The sequence below is a fragment of the Scomber japonicus genome, chromosome 4, assembly GCF_027409825.1.
Source record: "Scomber japonicus isolate fScoJap1 chromosome 4, fScoJap1.pri, whole genome shotgun sequence".
Taxonomy (NCBI): domain Eukaryota; kingdom Metazoa; phylum Chordata; class Actinopteri; order Scombriformes; family Scombridae; genus Scomber; species Scomber japonicus.
Genome location: NC_070581.1, coordinates 4,426,667 through 4,447,856, shown reverse-complemented (window position 1 = coordinate 4,447,856; position 21,190 = coordinate 4,426,667). Strand labels below are relative to the sequence as shown.

The 21,190-nt window shown below is 41.3% G+C and overlaps 1 protein-coding gene across 2 annotated transcripts in view; it reads left to right on the top strand.

Moving 5' to 3' along the window:
* The window catches only part of mthfr (methylenetetrahydrofolate reductase (NAD(P)H)), a 45,031-nt gene that overhangs the window by 19,169 nt on the left and 4,672 nt on the right, over positions 1 to 21,190 (top strand). For both annotated transcript variants that reach the window (XM_053318335.1, XM_053318334.1), the window contains exons 7-8: positions 4,155 to 4,289; positions 4,481 to 4,661. In XM_053318335.1, coding sequence (XP_053174310.1) covers positions 4,155 to 4,289; positions 4,481 to 4,661 — 316 coding nt within the window. The remainder of the gene's footprint in view (positions 1 to 4,154; positions 4,290 to 4,480; positions 4,662 to 21,190) is intronic.

Below are 21,190 nucleotides of genomic sequence, written 5' to 3'. Positions count from 1 at the left end.
TACATAATGTGGAATATCTTCTGAATATCTATATAGAACTCGTGTTTGATACAAAAGAGCAAATGATAAACAACAATTTAAAACAATAAACAAAGGGAGGAAAAAATAGAAAAACGTAAAGCTTGCTGTGTCACTGGTATTGGCACCCTTTGCTGTAAACCATTATGGAAACACATTATGACTCACCTGTGATAAATTGTCTGTGCCCATGTAACACGAATTAGCCAATGAATGATGACTTCCATGTTTTAAAAAGCCATCTGTCGTCCCCCGTTCCTTTGTCGCAATGGTGAAGACAAAGGAGCTGTCTGACGACATCAGAAGTGTGATTATTAGCAAACACAAGACCTCCAAAGGGTATAAGGCCATCTCCAAAGACCTTGGTATCCCTGTTTCAACAGTGCATAATGTTATTAAGGAACTGTCAAGAACCTCCCTGGACGTGGGGGGAAGAGAAAAATGTATGAGAGAAGTCTTCAAAGGTTGGTGCGAATGGTGGAAAAAACACTACGTCAAATATCCAAATACCTTGAAGGCCAACCTGGAACAGTCTGGGGTCATGGTTTCAACAAGTACCATACGCTGCACACTAAACCAAACAGGGCTTTATGGGCGAAGGCCAAGGAAGACACCATTGCTGAGGAAAAGACATAAAAAGGAACGACTAATCTTTGCAAAAGAGTACCTGAACAAACCACAATCCTTCTGGGAAAATGTTCTGTGGACAGATGAAACAAAATGGAGCTTTTTGGCAATGCACTCCAACAGGGTCCAACAACACCCTACCAACAGTAAAGCATGGTGGAAGATCCATAATGCTGTGGGGCTGCTTTGCTGCATCTGGTACTGGTGGTCTTGACCGTATCACAGGAATCATGAAATCAGAGAATTATCAAAAATTTTAGAGTGAAATGTCCTACCCAGTGTGAGAAAACTTGGTTTAAGGCGAAGATCATGGGTCCTCCAGCAAGACAAAGACCCAAAGCAAACATCCAAAAGCACGCAGGAATGGTTGAAAAAAATTGACTATTTTAAAATGGCCAGCAATGAGTCCTGATCTCAATCTGATCAAAAATCTTTGGAATGAGCTGAGATCTGCCATTGGAGAAAAGAAATTTACAAATGTTCAAGAGCTTGAACAACTTGCAAAGAAAGAGTGGGAGAAAATACCAGCTGTGAAGTGCAAGAAGCTTATAGATGGCTACAAGAAACGTTTGGAGGCTGTCATCACTGCCAAAGGGTGTGCAACCAAATACTAAAGAGGGGTGACATTATTGCTGCACATGCAGTTTCTTCTTTTAAATTACAATATGTAAATTGAAAAAACAATTTTCTTTGTAAAATTACTTTGGACCTCCAATTAAAAGATCCTGATGATATAAATTTGGTACATTTCCATTTCTTTCTGAAGATATTGTACAGGTTATGCAAAAAATGAAGGGGTGCCAATAATGGTGAGCAGGACTGTAAGAGGGAGGAAGCCTATCTAGTGAACTTAGGAGTGGCCGTTTTCTCAGTTACTGGCTCTTGTGTTTCAACAGCAGCTCTGAGATCAGTGGCCGTTCTCATTCTCGTTTCCTACTATGATCTGTCATTCATTTTGTTGTTGCATAAATCACACTCTTTACCGCAATCATTTTTTTTTCTTTTTTTTTTTAGAAATATGTTTATTGATTTTCAGTGTAGAGAAAAAAGAAGAAAAAAAAAGAATACAGCACATCAAGCATTACAATATTTCATGATCATAAAATGAGTATCTACTATAGACAAAATATAAATGCAGAGAAAAATAAATAAATAACAATAATAATAGTAAAATAAATAGGTCTGTAGACATACAAGATCATACTCTTGTTTGCACTGTGAGGCTTTGTACAATAGCCAGTGTCTATAGGCTCACATTTTTAAGGTAATTCTGTAGTGGACCGCAATCATTTTCATCATTATGAGTCTGCCCATATTTTGCGTGGATTGCACTGATAAATGAATAAATGACTCTTGTTGGCTTTTTACTCCCGAAGCTCTTACAGCAACTTAAGGAGTTCACTTGTTGTGTCAATTCTCCACCGCTGTCTGTCTCTCTGCTGCACTGCACACACAAGGAGGACTGTGCAGGCTTCCCATTTCTCCATCAGCTCTCTGTTTACGTTGCTAGCTAACCTCTGTGTATACTGCAGGAGGGATGTTCACATTACACATATATTTAACACATTAAAACAGCCCATTATTACACCCTTAAAATCAAGAGGACTTTGCGACCCCCAGTGGGTCTTTGGTGCCCTCTTTTCTCCGTGTGTATCTCTCTGCATGTCCCAATACAATGATTTAATTCGCTGATTAGCGTCACGTGAGAAGATTCTCTATGCACAGTAGTCTGTGGGGCCGCTCCACTTTTACCATAATAGCTAGAAAAGCTGAGCCCTTTTTAAAATAGAAACCCTCTGACTAAATGTAACAATCCTCAATATTTCATCAGTTATAGGTCTGGGTCCGGATAGGACGGGGTCTGGGTCTGAATCCGGACCGTGGTCCCCTATTAGTGACCTCTGCTGGAGAGCTCATGGGGGCTAGAAACTATTCCAGCTGACATTGAGCAAGTGATGGAGAGCTGCTTGGACATGTTGCCAGTCTATCACAGTGCTGACTAGAAACAGATAACCACCATGACAGTATATTGCGTGATGTAAGAAAAGCGTCTACTGTTTCATATTTTGCTCTGTTGTTTATAATGTTGTGACGCAAATCACTCTTTACTGCATAATTTAGAGTCTGTCCACCTTTCATGTGGATTACATTGTTAAATGACTGAGTTAAGTAGTCAACAACTCTCCACTGCTCTCTGTTTCTGTGCTGCACACATGGAGGGCTCAGCCCCTCCCCCACTGAAACAGAAAAGTGAGGACAATAGGAGCAGCTAGTCTCTGCAGCAGTTTGCGATCATTTATGGTCACACTGCTCTCCTCTGCTCTCATGAGAGCCTGTTCAAGGCAGGAATGCTGCTATTTTATTCTGCCTCGCTGTTCTGTGTAAAAGGTCCAGACATGGAATGAAGGGACAGACATGTAGTCACAGAGCCGGATCAGCACACTCACTTCAAGCCTCTGAATCTAAATGCTGGTGTGCTGTGTAGAAGCACACACAGAGAGGCATGGTTGGTTCAGTGTAGAAAAGCAAAGGCTTAATGAGTGATGCTCTTTATGACTATGATGCAGGATGGAGCTGAGCCCTCTATGTGTGCAGCACACACAGAGAGACAGGGCACCAGCTGAACAACTCACTGTTATGTTACTGTAAGTGCACATAAAAGCTACCACAGTAAAAAACCAAGAAGAGTCATTTAATTGACCTAACCTGCACGTTTTTAATGCATGGGACATTAGTTGTGTTAGACTTTCTAATTGTCTGTCATTTTGATAGACACAGTTGTAAAAAATCCGTTATTATTATTGTACTCATTATTAGGAGTCATTCAAATTTTTTTATGATGAGACATTCAGTGGCTTTTGTTTTCATGCATTCTTTTTCATTTTTTAAATATTCGTTTAAACAACAAACTTGTAGATTATGCATGCATTATGGAGAGAAAAGATGAACAGAGAGAGGACTAACACACCACACACAGATAAAAAAAAATAAAAAGTTCCATGCAGTGTTAATAGAGCCCACTAAAAACTGCAGAGTGATCAGACTCATTCCAAATCATCCAGTGTTAGCACCCAGACAGAGAGATGTTAAGTACAGTGTGGAGGTCAGCAGTGATGCCCACATGCTCCACAGGGAATCTCTGTTGATAGATTTAGTTTCCTCCCATGATGCACTCTGTGTGAAAAGCCTCTGCCTGAGGAACAAGAAGTCACAGAACATTTGTCATGTAAAACCTCCACCTCACCTGGAACACTCATCAAGTCTCTCTGGACATGTTATCTTCCACCACATCAGTCTCTCTTTTTTCACCTCATTTATCAATGCCATGATACGAGCCACCAATATGAGCACTTGCCACCAACTCGACAGCGGTCTGAATAACTTAAAATGAACCAGGATTAGTGAAGCCAGACACCTAAAAGAGAGAGCCTGGGTGTGTTATACTTATTTTGAGGCCCCTGCTGTTGGTTGACCTGGAATTGTGTCTCAGAGCTTGTTGTGTTTACCAGGCGGCCTCTTCCCTGGGCGGTGAGTGCACATCCCAAACGAAGGGTAGAGGATGTTCGACCCATTTTCTGGGCATCCAGACCCAAGAGCTACATCTACAGAACTCAGGACTGGGATGACTTCCCCAATGGCAGATGGTGAGCTTGACCACTCATTTACTTTTTCTACTCACTCATTTTCTATAACAGAACAGTTTCCCTTTTGAAAAAATGTATAAGTGAATAAATGTTAAGTAGCATCATTTTAATGTCCTTCATTTGGATTATTAGAGAGTGTTATGTATGCTGTCAAAAACACTGTCCTGTGTCTATCCTGTTTATTTCCCTAGGGGTAACTCCTCATCTCCAGCTTTTGGTGAATTAAATGACTACTACCTGTTCTACTTGAAGAGCAAGTCTTCCAAAGATGCACTGCTGCAGATGTGGGGTGAAGAGCTGATGAATGAAGAGAGTGTATATGAGGTCTTCACTTGCTACATTACCGCCCAATCAAACCGCAGTGGGCACAAGGTGAGACATGACGTGGTGTTTTTGTGAGTGTATTTTATGTAACTGCTAAAGGAAATTCAAATGTTTGACTTTTCAGCCTTGCACCATATTTTTATACTCAGGTTGACATCAATCAATCAATCAATCTTTATTTATATAGCGCCAAATCACAACAAAGTTATCTCAAGGCACTTTACACATAGAGCAGGTTTTAAACCGAACTCTTCAGGTTTTAACCTCTTAACGCACGCTGTTCCTCCTACGGGACGGGACGGATGTTAGGAGGTAGCCACAAGTTCTTCTGAATGTTTTAAACACCAACCCTTAAACATATATATTCATGCCGTACATTGTTGGAAAGCTTAGATTGTCCTGATTCATTCAAGACCACTCACAACTTATATGGTTGCTCACAGCCGTAATAGTATTAGCGATTAGCTCGGCTAGCCCCTGAGCTAAGTAAGAAAAGCTATAATGCCTACATACCTTCAAAGTCTTCCCTTTATCCACAACGATCATCTTATGACTCAGGACTTTCTGTACAGCTCGCCAAATATCCATTCTTGTGAAATATGAAATCCGTTTCCATAAAACCGAAATACTTTCCTCAATATGTCAACATGTATTTAGTCCAACACGTAACGTAATAACACAAATAACAAAACATATACGGTCCGTTTACGTCATTTCCTGACCTGCACGTCCGTCTCAGAGTACACGTAACTAGATGTTTACGACCGTGAGCCTCTTCTGCTTCTGACGACACCACACACAGGCCAATCGGTGTTTAGGATTAGGCAGTACATGCCTCCAAAGCCAATGAGGACATGTGACCGACAACAATGACGACATGGCTTTGATTGACTGCTGTTCTAGCCTATGGAAATATTCGGTGAAATGAAGTTGATAACCTTTTAGCCAATAGTCAGAGGTTTCCAACGGTGTATGACACTAAGCTATTATGTTTGGCTGTCCATAAACAAACTCCAAGCTTAACCGGCGTGCGCCCGGTGCGTAAAAGAGTTGAACCATATATCATTACGCACACGGCATTTTGGTACACGGTTGGTTCTTCTTCGACTTGACATATGACTTATACCAAAATAAACAGATAGATAGATAGATAGATAGATAGATAGATAGATATGGCCAAACAAAAAATATATGGTTATATGTAATAATAATAATAATAATAATAATATGGCGTCAGCTTTCATTAGAGACCAAGATTTTGATTGTAGGCAAAGGGGATGTGAAGTTATAGGTGTTTGATTGCGGTTATACAGCTTTGGTAACCAAGTGTCCATTTGGAGTCTCCAAAAAGGACCTGAGGAAAACGCATGGACATACCTGTTGAAAAATAATTCTGAAAAATTCATCTTTTGGTCTTTTGACTCCAAATTTGGACTGCATGAAGCCAAGACATGTGGCTGTGGCCTCATTGTGTCTATATCCTGCTGAGAGGTCCCTGAATGTCTGTACACATGTCATTGTAAAGGCAAACCTATGGGCGAGTAAACAACCCCATCATTGTAACCTCTGCCACTCTGGGCTCAACTATCTGACCTGAGTCAGTAGATCTCAGAGCTCTACTGGGTTTATATTCTACTAACATGTCATTCATGTATTCTGGACCTAAACCATTCAGTGAATTGTAGACCAGTAGCAGAACTTTAAAATCTATTCTATAGCTGACTGGGAGCCAGTGTAAAGACTTTAGAACTGGAGTAATGTGCTCTGATCTCTTTGTTCTGGTTAAAACTGGAGCTGCAGCGTTCTGAATGAGATGCAGCTGTTTAATGCTTTTTTGTGGGAGTCCAGTCAGAAGACCGTTGCAGTAGTCGAGTCTACTTGAGATGAAAGCATGAATCAACTTCTCCTGGTCTGTTTGAGACATAAAACCCTTCACTCTGGATATGTTCTTAAGCTGATAGAAGGCTGTTTTGGTGACTGATTTGATGTGACTGCTGAAAGTCAAATTTGAGTCTATCAGCACGCCAAGGTTTCGGACTTGGTCCCTAGTTTTTAGAGAGAGTGACTCGAGATGTTTACTGACAGCAATCCTCTTCTCTTTATTGCCAAAAAACAATGACCTCAGTTTTGTCCTGATTTTAATTGAAGGAAATTTTGGTTCATCCAATTAGTTACTTGCTCTAAACAGCGACATAATGACTGTATTGGACTGTAGTCATCTGGGGACAGTGCTAGGTATATCTGTGTGTCATCTGCATAACTGTGATAGTCTACATTAGAGTTCTGCAGAATCGATCAGATTCATAACTTTATAATGAAATAACTCCGCTCTTCCAAGTAGGTCCTGAACCAGTCTAGGACTGTTCCGCTGAGTCCTGCCCAAGTTTCCAACCTGTTCAACAGTATACAGTGATCCACAGTGTCAAACGTAGCACTGAGATCCAACAGGACCAGAACTAACACCTTGCCTGAGTCAGTGTTCAACCTTATGTCATTTAACACTCTAATAAGAGCTGTTTCTGTACTGTGGTTAGGTCGGAAGCCTGATTGAAATTTGTCAAAAAGGCCACTGGAGTTCAAGAAATTGCTGAGTTGATTTAAAAAACACTTTCTCAACGATCTTGGCTATAAAAGGAAGATTTGAGATAGGTCTGTAGTTAATGGCAGCTACTTTTAGGAGTTTAGGAAACACACCTGATTTAAGTGAGCTATTTATTACTTGTCGCAAATCTGTTTGGACAGAGTTCACAATAGTTTTAAAGAAATCTGATGGCATTGTGTCAAGACAGCATGTTGATGGTTTTAGATGCTGCACTGTTTCCTCTATGGTTTTTTGGTCAACTGTTTTAAATTCTGACATTGCAGTTGAGTTATTCCTGGGAGGTCTTAGGGATTGCATCATTTTATTGTTTTGTTGATCTGTGTTGATATTTAACCTTATGGACTGGATTTTTTCACTGAAAAAGCAAATTCATTGCATTTTTCTGTGGAAAGGAGTTCTGGAGCTATCTGTTTAGGGGGGTTTGTAAGCTTATCAACCGTAGCAAACAGAGTACGAGTGTTGTTGATGTTCTTATTAATTATTTCAGAAAAGTGTTGCTGTCTAGCTTTGAGTAACTCATATTTAAAATTACAAAGACTTTGTTTGTAGAGGTCAAGGTGAATTTGATGTTTAGTTTTTCTCCACTTACGCTCTGCTTTCCTGCATTCTGTTTTTAAAGCCTTTACCATCATAGTGTTCCTCCATGGTGTTTTCTTTCTGCTCAAGGTCGTCTTAGTTTTAAGCCTACTCTTAAATGTAGGGAGGGTGTTTGCCCCTCCCCCCCCCGGACCAAATCTGGAAGATGGTTCCACAGGAAAGGAGCCTGATAGCTCTACCTCCCATTCTACTTTTAGAGATACTAGGAACCACAAGTAGACCTGCATGCTGGGAGCACAGTGTTCTAGTAGGTACATAAGGTACTATAAGTTCTTTAAGATATGATGGAGCCTGACCATTAAGAGCTTTGAAGGTGAGGAGAAGGATTTTGAATTTTATTCTGAATTTTACAGGAAGCCAATGCAGTGAAGCCAAGATGGGAGTAATATGATCTCTCTTTCTAGTTTTTGTCAGAACACGGGCAGCTGCATTCTGGACCAGCTGGAGAGTCTTTAGAGACTTGTTAGGACAGCCTGATAATAATGAATGACAGTAGTCCAGCCTAGAAGTAACAAATGCATGGACTAGTTTTTCAGCATCATTTTGAGACAGGATATGTCTAATTTGTGCAATTTTACGCAGATGAAAGAAGGCAGTCCTTGAAATTTGTTTTATGTGTGAATTAAAGGACAAATCCTGAACAAATATAACTCCTAGGTTCCTTACAGTGGTGCTGGAGACCAAAGTAATGCCATCCAGAGTAGTTATATCATTTGATAATGAATTTCTAAGGTGTTTAGGGCCAAACACAATAACTTCAGTTTTTTCTAAGTTTAATAACAGGAAGTTACAGGTCATCCAGGCCTTTATGTTCTTAATACATGTTTGTAGTTTAGTTAATTGGTTAATTTCATTTGGCTTTATTGATAGATATAATTAATCATCTGCATAACAATGAAAATGTATTGAGTGATTCCGGATAATGTTTCCTAAAGGAAGCATATATAAGGAGGTCCAAGCATTGGTCCAAGCACTGAGCCTTGAGGAACACCATGTCTAACTTTTGTTTGCATGGAGGATTTATCATTAACATTTACAAACTGAAATCTATCAGATAAATATGATTTAAACCATTTCAGTGCTGTTCCTTTAATACCAATTAAATGTTCAAGTCTCTGCAACAGGATTTGATGATCAATAGTGTCAAAGGCAGCACTAAGGTCTAACAGAACAAGGACAGAGAGAAGTCCATTGTCTGAAGTTAAAAGGTCATTTGTAACTTTCACCAGTGCAGTCTCTGTGCTATGATGAGCTCTAAATCCAGTTGATGATCTTGCGATTAGGGCTATTACTAACAATATTTTGACTATCAATTAATCTGTTGTCTCTTTTTTCAATTAATCATTAGTTGGTCAGTGTTTCTCTAAGCCAAAGATGATGTCCCTTAAATGTCCACAATCCAAAGGTATCCAGCTCACTGTTGTAGAGGAGAATATTCACATTTGAGAAGCTGTAATCAAAGAATTTAGTATAATTGTTCCACTTTTTTTTGTTTTCTTTCATAGAGCAAATTCAGATAAATATGTGCATTTATGCTTCAGTCCTGAAGCTAAGCTAGGGTAACTACATTTGACTCAAAAGCACAATTCAGAAATCCAGGATAACTGAAAAAGCGAGCCTTGACCTAATCACATCAATGCATCCTAGCTTAATCCATTGCACGCTATATATATTGCCATTTCAAGGGTTTCCCCTCAAAAGAGAGTGATGGGGCTTTGCACTACCTCTCCATTTCTTCCTCAGCCCTGGCATGGGCAGTCTTGGGTGGTGCTGTACAAGCAAGTGGGCATTTTGTTGTCTGACTCCTCCTCCATCACAGGCACAGTCATCATCTGAACATAAGACAAAACAATGTGTTCATTAGGGATTTTAAAAACACTAATTTATTGATTACATGATATAATCCCAGAGGAAACACTTACAGATTTAGGTTAACATACATTTACCCCCAAAGTAGCAGCTTCATCAGCCACTCTGCTGTAGACTGTCTCCCCTTCTCTGTGAGAAAATGCAGTCCCTTAAATGGAGGATCTAGGGCTGAGGCTGTATCTAGCATCTTCTTTTCTGCACATCTGTTCTGATGGCCTGCTTCACCTCTTGGATCATGTGTATACCATTAAATTTTGAGTGAAATAAATGACCAACCCATCCCCTTTTAAGTCTTGGAATGCCAGAGGCACATAAGTGTTGTTGGCCTTCAAATGTTGTAAATGGGGTCATTATTCTGTTTAATTTGGTGGCCTTATTTGAACCCTTAACATTCCAGGAAACAAAACGGATACTACACTCAGTAGTGTTCAAATCAGCCATACGGAACGCAGGAGAAGAAATATCCAGTGCGTTGCAGTGCATCCAGTGCATTCCAGTGCATTGCAGAGTAAATAATGAAGAAAAAAAAATCTCTGCCCTCTGATTAGCCCCTCCCCACCTCTCACCCCAGCATCCCGCCTGCTCACCCCATGTGCTTTCCCAAACAAGCCACCTTAAACCCAAAATCCCAACACAACAAACGCTTGTGTAAATTACACAGTCGTTCTCTGTCATGAAACTAACAGAGTAACTCAAACAATAAAGAAACGTAGCTTAAATTTAAGCTTTAACCTTGGTAGCAACAGTTAGTTATATACTCAGGTAGACAATTAGTCAGAAGCATCTTTACAGACTTAAAAAACAAAAAAACAAAAAACAAACTCACCCAATAATAGTCTGAATGAAGTTAGGAATTAACCAACCAAAAAAAATGCTAGTGCAAATTAACAGACATCCCAACATTACATATAAATAAGTAAACTAAATTAAAAATAAATAAATACATTTAAAAAATAGGCAAATAAAATAAAAAAGGGGGTAATGCATAAATGCTCTTCACACAGTGAGACCTGACATGTCTCTCTCTTCTTCTGTAGGGTAGGCTGAGCACAGTGCCCAACACGTCTTATTAACTAACATCATTAGGTTCATCAAAACCTTCACCATCAACCTTACACCAAAAGGTTAGGTTATATTATGTGAGGCCTAATATATATGAACAGGTGTACTCAGAGCATAATACAGAGTTATCTAACTTACCCCCGCATGCTGTCAAAGCTGGCATGTGCATAAAAAAACAACACACATCCAAAATGTCTAAATCCAACAGTCAAAATTCCGTGTCCCAGAAGAGAGAGAAAAGTGACAGGTAATCCAAGAGTGTCAAGTGATGTCAATAAGTAGGCTGCATCATCTGTTGTCCTGTCGGTCGGTCGCGGGTTGAATAGTGGTGTGGAGAAACAGAAGCGCCACATCCGGGCTGTCAAACGTGTGGGTCGCTCCCTGGAAGGTGATCCGTAGCTTGGCGGGGTGGAGTAGGCCAAACTTCACGCCAGCTTGGCGGAGTTGAGCCTTCGCATCTTTAAACTCTGCTCTGCGTCGGGCGAGAGCCGCGGAATAATCTGGAAATATGTGGATCCTTTTCCCGTTATAAACCAGCTGCTCACGCTCTCGGGATGCACAGAGAATCAACTCCTTCGTCTGGTAGTAGTGGAACTGCACTAGCATAGCTCTCAGGGGTTTACCTGGAGGTGATTTGGCTGCGAGGGTACGATGAGCTCTGTCTATGACCGGAGTGTCAGTGAGAGACTCCTCGCCAATAATTTCCTTCAGGAAGGGTCCCATGAAGGCAGTCGGATTGGCGCTCTCTTCTCCCTCAGGTAAGCTGACCACACGTATGTTCTGTCAACGGGAGCGATTCTCCTGGTCGCCCACTGCGGCCCTGAGGACGGCGTTGCTTGCAATCAGGGCAGCACATCGAGTCTCCAGCTCCTCCAGCCGGCCTGTAACGTCATTTTGTGAAGTTTCCAAGGCATTGATTTTCAGTCATTCACTGTTGACCGTAGTGAGGTCATCGTCGCGCGATGTTCTTTAACTATTTCTTCAAGCATAGTTTGAACTGTGGCACGGAATTCATCCATAATCTCTGATTTTAATGCTTTCACCTCGGTGCGGATGGCGCTAATCATCTCGCCCACAGTACTTGGCCCCGCCATTGCCCCCATTGTTGTTTGGCTAGCTGACAGAGAATTGTCGGTCGGTTTTGATGACTTACTGCTTCCCGCATGGAATTTGTTCCTCCCGGACATTAAGAAGTAGTTAGTTTTTCCTTAGAGCAACACTGTGTACCGTTTCGAAGGTTCAATTGTATTTGTAAAAAAAAATGTGTGAAAGTTCAGTGGAGAAGCTTCGGGAACACTCACTCGGCCATGTCAAAACCAGAAGCCCATGGCAACTTTTTCACTGACTTTTCTTTGGCTGGACTTGGTCAGTAGTTTTCTTTCCGTTGTGACCAGAGGCTAACATTAGCTCAGTGTGCCATCGGCTAATGTGGTTCCGCATATTAGTGGTGTTACCGAAGTAGCCCATGTTTTATTTTGAATTTAAAAATCGATCATGTGACGTTACTGCATCGATTCAGAATCGCCCCATTAAGCATCTTGATGTATCTTAAATCAATTATTTTCTGCACCCCTAGATTTTACACACCACATACTGTAAGACAACACGTTGTACAGTTTCAGAGATGCAGAAACAGAAGCTGTATGGACAGAGATCTCCAGTCTGTTCAGTGTTACTAGTGAATATTGCATGTGGTTCAGTATTTGGATCATTTTTCTGCTTCAACTTTAAACCCAGCTCACACACAGGAGATGAAACAGGCTGTTTTTGTTGGGCAGGTAGGTGACATGATGATCAGTCCCGGGTTTGTGATGTACCCACAGACAGCCAGAGCAGCCTTTTACTCCTCAAATAAACCAGAGCAACAGAAAAAAACATGTTTCTCTCTCCATGGTGCAAATAATCTCATATCAAGGATTTAGATTACTTAGAAGAATTCCTTTTCCCATTGAAAAAATAAAGTTTAGTGGGATGACATATCTTTGGCAACCTATCTCAGAACATGTCATTGTGTGCAGCACACTGAATGACAGAAATGAAAGGTAAACACCTAGGCAACATAGTTTGTTATTCTCATACAGGCAGCTGAGATTCCCACCCCTAGTAGGTCTAATACTATTTATGTACTTTGGTTTACAACTTACTTTAATGTGAAGACATTTATGTTTAACATGTATGTTGAGTGTTGACATTCTGATTTTTAAAGCACTTTCAAAATAAAAAGGAGTTCATATTTATCTGACTTGTTGAATCAACTAATGAAAAATGAGCCATGCAGTAATATAGAAAAATGAAAATGTGAAACATTGAGATGCATCATGATGTATTGTAGAATCAAATTGAATTGAATTGTTAACAGGTCAGAATCATAATCATGCATACAGTGAAGATTCACACAAATGGCAAAGGCAGTGATGGGAATATTACTTTTTTCAGTAACGGGTAATGTAACTAATTACTATTTCCATTGTTACAACGCCGTTACGTTACTTAATTAAATGAGGCACGTTACAAACTGAAGCTAATCTATAGAATAGCTTTATTTGTCACTATAACAAGTACAAGTACAAGTACAGCGAAATTACAGCAATCACCCGTCCGTACATATACAACATACAATACATAACAAGACAGAACTGGATGACTGAGCACAATAAAGAGGGGAGAAAAGGGGAAGGAAAAACGAGGAGAGAGCGGGATAAAAAAAAGCAGCACCCAGACTGTGCTCTCTTGAGTACAGTGTGGGAACGGGAAAAAACCCCAGCAACATGAGCACATATAGGCTCATTTTACAACATTAAAAACACCAAAAAACCAAAACCAACCAAAAAAACAACTTTTGCACCGGGGTAGGGGGAAAGGGAGAGGGAGGTGTTCCAGTTCAGACAGGCAGCCAGCCGCGGCCGCAGCCATCTTCGGCACCGCCATCGGACCCCGCCTGTCGCACCGGTGGGTAAAAGCGGCGAAGGCGTGGGATGGGGGGGTGGGGAAGTGTAGTATTTGTTCATGTGTGTAAGTGTCCATGGATGCGTGTGTGTACATAAGCCCGGAGAGTTTCTTCGTCCCGCTTCACAATCAGTGCCTCAGTTCGTAGGGTGTCATCGCGATAACACAGCAAGTTGCCATGGAGACGTCCCTGATCGTGTCCCAGGCCGAGTCAACAATCAACAGGTGTCCATGAAGAAGGGAGGAAGGGAAAACAATACAGGGCTTCTCACTGCAGCGATCTCATGGGGGAGTTGTTTTCAGCAGCGGCCTTGGCCAAGGCCGGTGCTGCGGAAGGCCGGAATGCACATTAGATTATGATTGTTTGGGTTAAGGCGAGTAGTCGCATTTCAATAGACACGACTTACTCTCTTGTCCATTTTTGGTCTTCAGATCGATCCCTTTGCCCGCCAAAAGCCGAAAGCTTCTCCAAGATAATTCCCATGTTGCGATCTATGACCACATTCTGAGCACTAATAGCTCTGTCCATGTTTTCCATGTTGCGGTTCATAATTGCAGTCTGAGTGCTAACAGCTCTGCCCACTCCCTCAATCATGTCGGGCAGCTTTGTGGAGATTTGCACTGCTGACACCGACCCCCGAATTTTCCGATACACCAGGGCAATGCCTAATCCAATCAGCAGATAGCCTGTTATCATGGTTCCGAATATGTAGACATCCTCGATGTCCTCAACGGAAAGAATCGCCAGGCACACGACCCTCCACCTCTCCCAGGAGTCCATCGTGTAGCCAGCGGCGAACGTTCCATCAGGACAGACAGGACCCCCCGAACCCAAGCTTCTCGTGGAGAAAATTCTGTCAATTGCGTTGAGAGACCAGTTGACCAATTCCATGATTTCAGATTTAGAGAGCAGTGCAGAGAGAGGCTCCAAGTTAGGACAAGACAGGACGAGACGTGAGAAGCAAAGCAGGGAAGATAAGGGAGAAGGAGAGAGAGGGAGAGATGCGACCTCCTTCGTTGAGAGCAGGAAGAAGAAGCTCATCTACTCAGTGAACCTGTTCTCAGCCACAAAAGCTGCAAAGCCAGGTTTTTTGGGGGGTTTTTTTGGAGAGGGGAACGGGAGAAGGGAGGGGCGAGACAACCGTGATGATGATTGGTTAAGGCAGAATAAGATTTCATGGTAAGCCAATCAAATGCAGTATTTACACACACACACACACACACACACATGCACACAGCAGCCTCACACAAACAAACTAGCAGAAGCTGCAGCAATGGCGAGTTCGGAGGAAAAGGTTGCGTTTTTAAACTGGAAGTACAGACACTACTATAATCTCCTTGAGGTAAAAGGCAGGAACATACATGTGAAATGTACATTATGTATCAGAGCGAAGTATTTGTCCACGTCCGTTACAAGCAACTCTAACCTAATGAAGCACCTCTCAACGGCACACGCCACTACAAAACTTGTGGCCAAAAACACAGACATATTTATACTTTTTTAAAAAAATATATTTTTTAAAGTAACGCAATAGTTACTTTCCCTGGTAACTAGTTACTTTTATAATGGAGTAATTCAGTTACTAACTCAGTTACTTTTTGAGAGAAGTAACTGTAACTATAAGTAATTACTTTTTAAAAGTAACGTGCCCAACACTGGGCAAAGGAGAACCAATACACTATTAGCTTTGCATCACTGTTAAGGAATCACCTCATTTTCTGCAGGTGCTTTATTCATTACAGGGTTTTTTTCTCTACTTTTAATATTTAATAATCTTGGATAATAATTTATTACTGTCGATAGCCAAACCTGTAACCAAGGCCCAACAATAATTAAAGCTGCAAGCAGCGTTGGGCGGGACCTTGCCCCCTTGCGTACGTCGGGCCGGGGCGAAGCGGAAAGGTTTCCGTCAGGGGCATTTAGATGCCTTCAGACCCGGGTATTTATCGGACACTGCAACTTAACTTAAATTAACTGCCAACACTTTGAGTCAAACAGGAGAGGAACTTATTTCCAGTGAAACCTGTAGATATGTTTGTAGGTCATGCTCTTGTACTTTGGTTTGATCTAGACTTTGACACCAATGTCAGTGAAATAGTTGACAGACTGCACAGATATCTAAAAACATAATACAATCAATAAACTTGAACTAGAAACAGAAAACTGAGGCACCTTTTCCTCATCAGGTATCATGAATCATTACAAGTTTTCTCCACTGGGTGGCACACTAAGACCACAAATGAATCTGGATGACTGCACAGCACAAATGAGCCACCTACACGCATACACACAGTCGTTGCCATGGTAGTTAACGACTGCAGCATGAGGACAGAGTATGCACAGACAGTATGGAGATTTGAATGGGAGAGGAACATGGTGCACATGTGGGTCCGCAGATCAAGAAGTATAAAACATAGCCAGACCAAATTACACACATCTATAGATGAGACTTGTGGATACATTTTGACGTTTGAATGGAGTCTGTAGCTGAAAGTGTGCAGGAATAATGTATATATTTTGAAATGCCTAAAAAATCATCCAAAATCATACATTTAAAAGGCAAATAATGCACTTCCTGTTGGATTTAGGTCAGGGGTATCGGCGCGTGATTTGTAGGTCTTGATAAGACAAATAATTGAGTTTTGGTTTGATCTTTCTACGACATTCCTATCAGGTGTAGTGACTGTTTTAGTGTTTCTAGGTGGCGCTAGAGAGCACATTTTGGCACTTTTGGGGTTAAATTTTCCATTTTATCAAATTAATGGGCAGGCCTCATGTGCTTGTTGAATTTGGTCTGTCCTGGAGCATGTTTAGATGGTCAAATTTAGGGTCAAAGAGGCATTAGACTCTCCTCCCATTCATTGTCTATGGGAGCGTTTTGGCGCGGGTTTTTGGGCACTTGACCTTTTGAGGGCTTCTAAAATCCAAACCGGACGAGTAATGACAAAGTTGTTCAGAACTTTTGTGCAGCAGGGTGTGCTAAGTCAGCTATTTAAGTTTGAAGCCGCCACGATGAACGCCCTCGGACAAGATAACGTTTGCATGAGGCCAAGAATCATCGAAAATCCCACATGTAACAGCAAATTGTGCACTTCCTGTTGGATTTAGGTCAGGGGTGTCAGTGCGTGATTTGTAGGTCTAGATAAGACAAAAAATTGAGTTTTCTTCGTGTGACAAAGTGGGTGAGAACACACCATTTGTCCCCATCAATTACATTTTGTACCATAACTTATTAATTTAATTATACTTGCTGTTTGTTATTTGAACCATAAGTTAGTCATTAATCATACTTTGCAGATACTTACTATCCCGGGTTTGTTTGTGTTTTGCAGTATATTTGGTTAAGTCACATCTCAACAGACTTTTGGTTACAATAAAACACACACTTGTATTGAAGTTAGAGTTTATTGGTTTAGTTAGTATCTTGAGTTAGTATAGTATATACATAAGTTTTGTATTTTTCTTTATTACTAGCCATACATACATGTGTTCAGGAGACAAAGGGAGGAGGCGGCCTGTGTCTCCTGGATTTATAGACTGGTGACATCATTAGTGATGTCACTAGGGAGGAACCATGTGGAGGGGTGGCTGGTGAATTGTTATGTTAATATGTTATGATTGTTTATGATTTGATTAGGTTTTGGCAGATGTGGTGGAGATAGGCCGGATGAGGGTAGTGTTAAGTGGGTGTTGATGAACGGCTAATTTTGTTGTTGATTGTTTCAGGAGGGGCTCAGGATGTACCTGAGGAGTGGTGTAGTCCACTCTCATTCGGAGGGCGGGCTAATGGAGGGCTCTATAAAGGAAGGAGCTGTGAGACTGCGCAGGGGGTTGTTCTGCTAGAGTGTAGCCGTGTACACGTCATTTTAATTTTATTTCAGTTATACTTATGAGTTAAGTTGTTTGTTTTGTTCTTTTTGTTTGTACAACTTTTTGTTACCTTATATAATTTATAAGAATAAAGACTCCGGTGGCCATCTGATTCAGCCTTCTGTGTCTGCCTCCTACTTTGATTAGACCACTTTGGTCGGCCTGTACCACACTTTGACATTCCTATCAGGCGTAGTGGCCGTTTTAATGTTTCTAGGTGGCGCTAGAGAGTTCGACGTTGTTTGTTTTTCCATTTTATCGAATTTTTCGCCAGACCTGATGTGCGTTCCAAATTTGGTGAGTTTTGGAGCAGATTTAGGGGGTCAAATTAAGGCTCAAAGAGGCGGTAGAATAATAAACGACAAAAACTCCTCTGGAGTCCTCGCCCTCTTGCCTTTCGGCTCGGTTCCTAATAATGATAATAATAATAATAAACGACACAAAAACTCCTCTGGAGTCCTCGCCCTCTTGCCTTTCGGCTCGGTCCCTAATAATAATAATAATTAAAGCTGCAAGCAGCGATGAACGGACCCTCGCTCCCCCACGCATGTCGGCTGTGGCTCAGTCGGAGAATATAGCATCACCAAGGTCTTATGTCTCAGCTGAGTTAATTTTAGATGTAAATACTTAAGATGACAGGAGTAATTAGTCAAAGAATGAAGCAAGTGACTTCCTGTTGCCAGTAGGTGGCGCTGTGTATTTGACACAGTATTGATGCATAGATGTGTTCAGGGCGGGACCCTCTACATGCATGATGAATTTGTGGTAGATGGGACAATGTCTGTAGGAGTTATAAGGACTTCCTGCTTCATGGCGAAGCATCGAAATTGTCCGCACAGCCACGCCCAACAGGAATAAGTCATAAAAAAGATTTGGATAACTGGTCTTATGTCTCAGCTGAGTTAATTTCAGGTGTAAATACTTAAGATTATGGGAGTAATTAGTGAAAGAATGAAGCAAGTGACTTCCTGTTGCCAGTAGGTGGCGCTATGACTGTCACTACATATGAGACTGTACATGTGTTCAGACCAGGACGCTGAACAAGCATCTGAAATTTGGAAAAGCTCAGACCATGTGGAGTCAAGTTATGAGGGTTTGAAATTTCATGGCGAAGCATTGAAATTCGCCGCGTCACCACGGGAACCAGGAATGACGGACTAAAAAGCTTTTGATAACTTGTCATCTCCAATGTCTCAAGATGACTCTGTGTGAATTTGAAGTGGATGGGATGAAATCCCTAAGACTAATTTGTTCAAATATGATGGCAAAATCGGCATTAAAGTCAATATTTTGATTCAAAATGGCCCCCTTCCTGTTGGACTTTGTGTCCAAGAGACTTTTTGGTGCGTCTTGACATGTTGAACATGTGTACCAAGTTTCGTTTCTCTATGTCAATCTGTCACGAGGGGCTCGCTTTTATTGATTTTGCAGGGGGCGCTAGAGAGCCATTTTGCCACGCCCATTTATGCAAACCATAAAATATCGAAATTTTCGCCGGGTCTGGCTTGCATGCCAACTTTGGTGACTTTTTGGGCACGTTCAGGGGGTAAAAAGGCCGTTGTTGGCGGAAAAAATAAATAAATAAATAATTAAAGCTGCAAGCAGCGATGAACGGGCCCTCGCGCCCCCACGCATGTCGGGCTGCGGCTCGGTCGCAGAATGTAGCATCACCAAGGTCTTATGTCTCAGCTGTGTCATTTTCAGGTGTAAATACTTATGATTATGGGAGTAATTAGTGAAAGAACGAAGCAAGTGACTTCCTGTTGCCAGTAGGTGGCGCTATGACTGTCACTAAATATCAGACTGTACATGTGTTCAGACCAGGACGCTAAACAAGCATCTGAAATTTGGAAAAGCTCAGACCATGTGGAGTCAAGTTATGAGGGTTTGAAATTTCATGGCGAAGCATTGAAATTCGCCACGTCACCACGGCAACCAGGAATGATGGACAAAAAGCTTTTGATAACTTTTCATCTCCAATGTCTCAAGATGATTCTGTGTGAATTTAAAGTGAATGGGATGAAATCTCTAGGACTAGTTTGTTCAAATATGATGGCACATTCGACATTAACCACTTAACACACGCCCCTGTTTTTTATGCTGTTAGCCTAAACGACATGCCCAAGTTGTGAGCAGCACAGATCCCACATAGTTTGAGACTCAGAGAAGTGTCTGGTATCATTGGAAAGGAAACACTCTCAGGATTCTTGTACACCGCGTTCCAAATTATTATGCAAATGATATTTTTCTCAGATTTTCCTAAATAGTCAATGAGAATGACAGTCAGTATAATTTTCAAGTCATCAACCGTTAGAGTATAATTCGAATTTTATTGAACAAACGTCCCAATGATAACAGTATTTTTTTTCAAAAATAAAAAACTCAAAATGGACTGTTCCAAATTATTATGCACAACACAGTTTCAAAACATTTTATAGGTTGTAAAGAACTGAAAATGGTCATTTATTGAATTTGCAGCATTAGGAGGTCATAATTACTGAAATCAAAATCTATTTCAATAAAGAAAACATCTTAACAGGCCAAGTTACATGTTAACATAGGACCCCTTCTATAATATCACCTTCACAATTCTTGCATCCATTGAACTTGTGAGTTTCTGGACAGTTTCTGCTTGAAACATCGGATCAAGAGAGCAGCTGCTAAAATGCCATCATGAAGCAGCAAACAGGTATTCGAAGCTGCTGATGCCTCTGGAGTCCCACGAACCTCAAGGTGTAGGATCCTCCAGAGGCTTGCAGTTGTGCAAAAACCTACTATTCGGCCACCCTTAACCAATGCTCTCAAGCAGAAACTGTTGCAGTGGGCCCAGAAATACATGAAGACTAATTTTCAAACAGTCTTGTTTACTGATGAGTGCCGTGCAACCCTGGATGGTCCAGATGGATGGAGTAGTGGATGGTTGGTGAATGGCCACCATGTCCCAACAAGGCTACGACGTCAACAAGGAGGTGGGGGTGTCATGTTTTGGGCCGGAATCATGGGGAGAGAGCGGGTGGGCCCCTTTAGGGTCCCTGAAGGTGTGAAAATGACCTCGGCAAAGTTGGAAGAGTTTCTGACTGACCACTTTCTTCCATGGTACAAAAAGAAGAACTGTGCCTTCCGTAGCAAAATCATCTTCATGCATGACAATGCACCATCTCATGCTGCAAAGAATACCTCTGTGTCACTGGCTGCTATGGGCATAAAAGGAGAGAAACTCATGGGGTTGTCCCCATCCTCCCCAGACCTCAACCCTATTGAGAACCTTTGGAGCATCCTCAAGCAAAAGATCTATGAGGGTGGGAGTCAGTTCACATCCAAACAGCTGCTCAGGGAGGCTATTCTGACATCCTGCAAAGACATTCAAGCAGAAACTGTCCAGAAACTCACAAGTTCAATGGATGCAAGAATTGTGAAGGTGATATTATAGAAGGGGTCCTATGTTAACATGTAACTTGGCCTGTTAAGATGTTTTTTTTATTGAAATAGATTTTGATTTCAGTAATTATGACCTCCTAATGCTGCAAATTCAACAAATGACCATTTTCAGTTCTTTACAACCTATAAAATGTTTTGAAACTGTGTTGTGCATAATAATTTGGAACAGTGCATTTTGAGTTTTTTATTTTT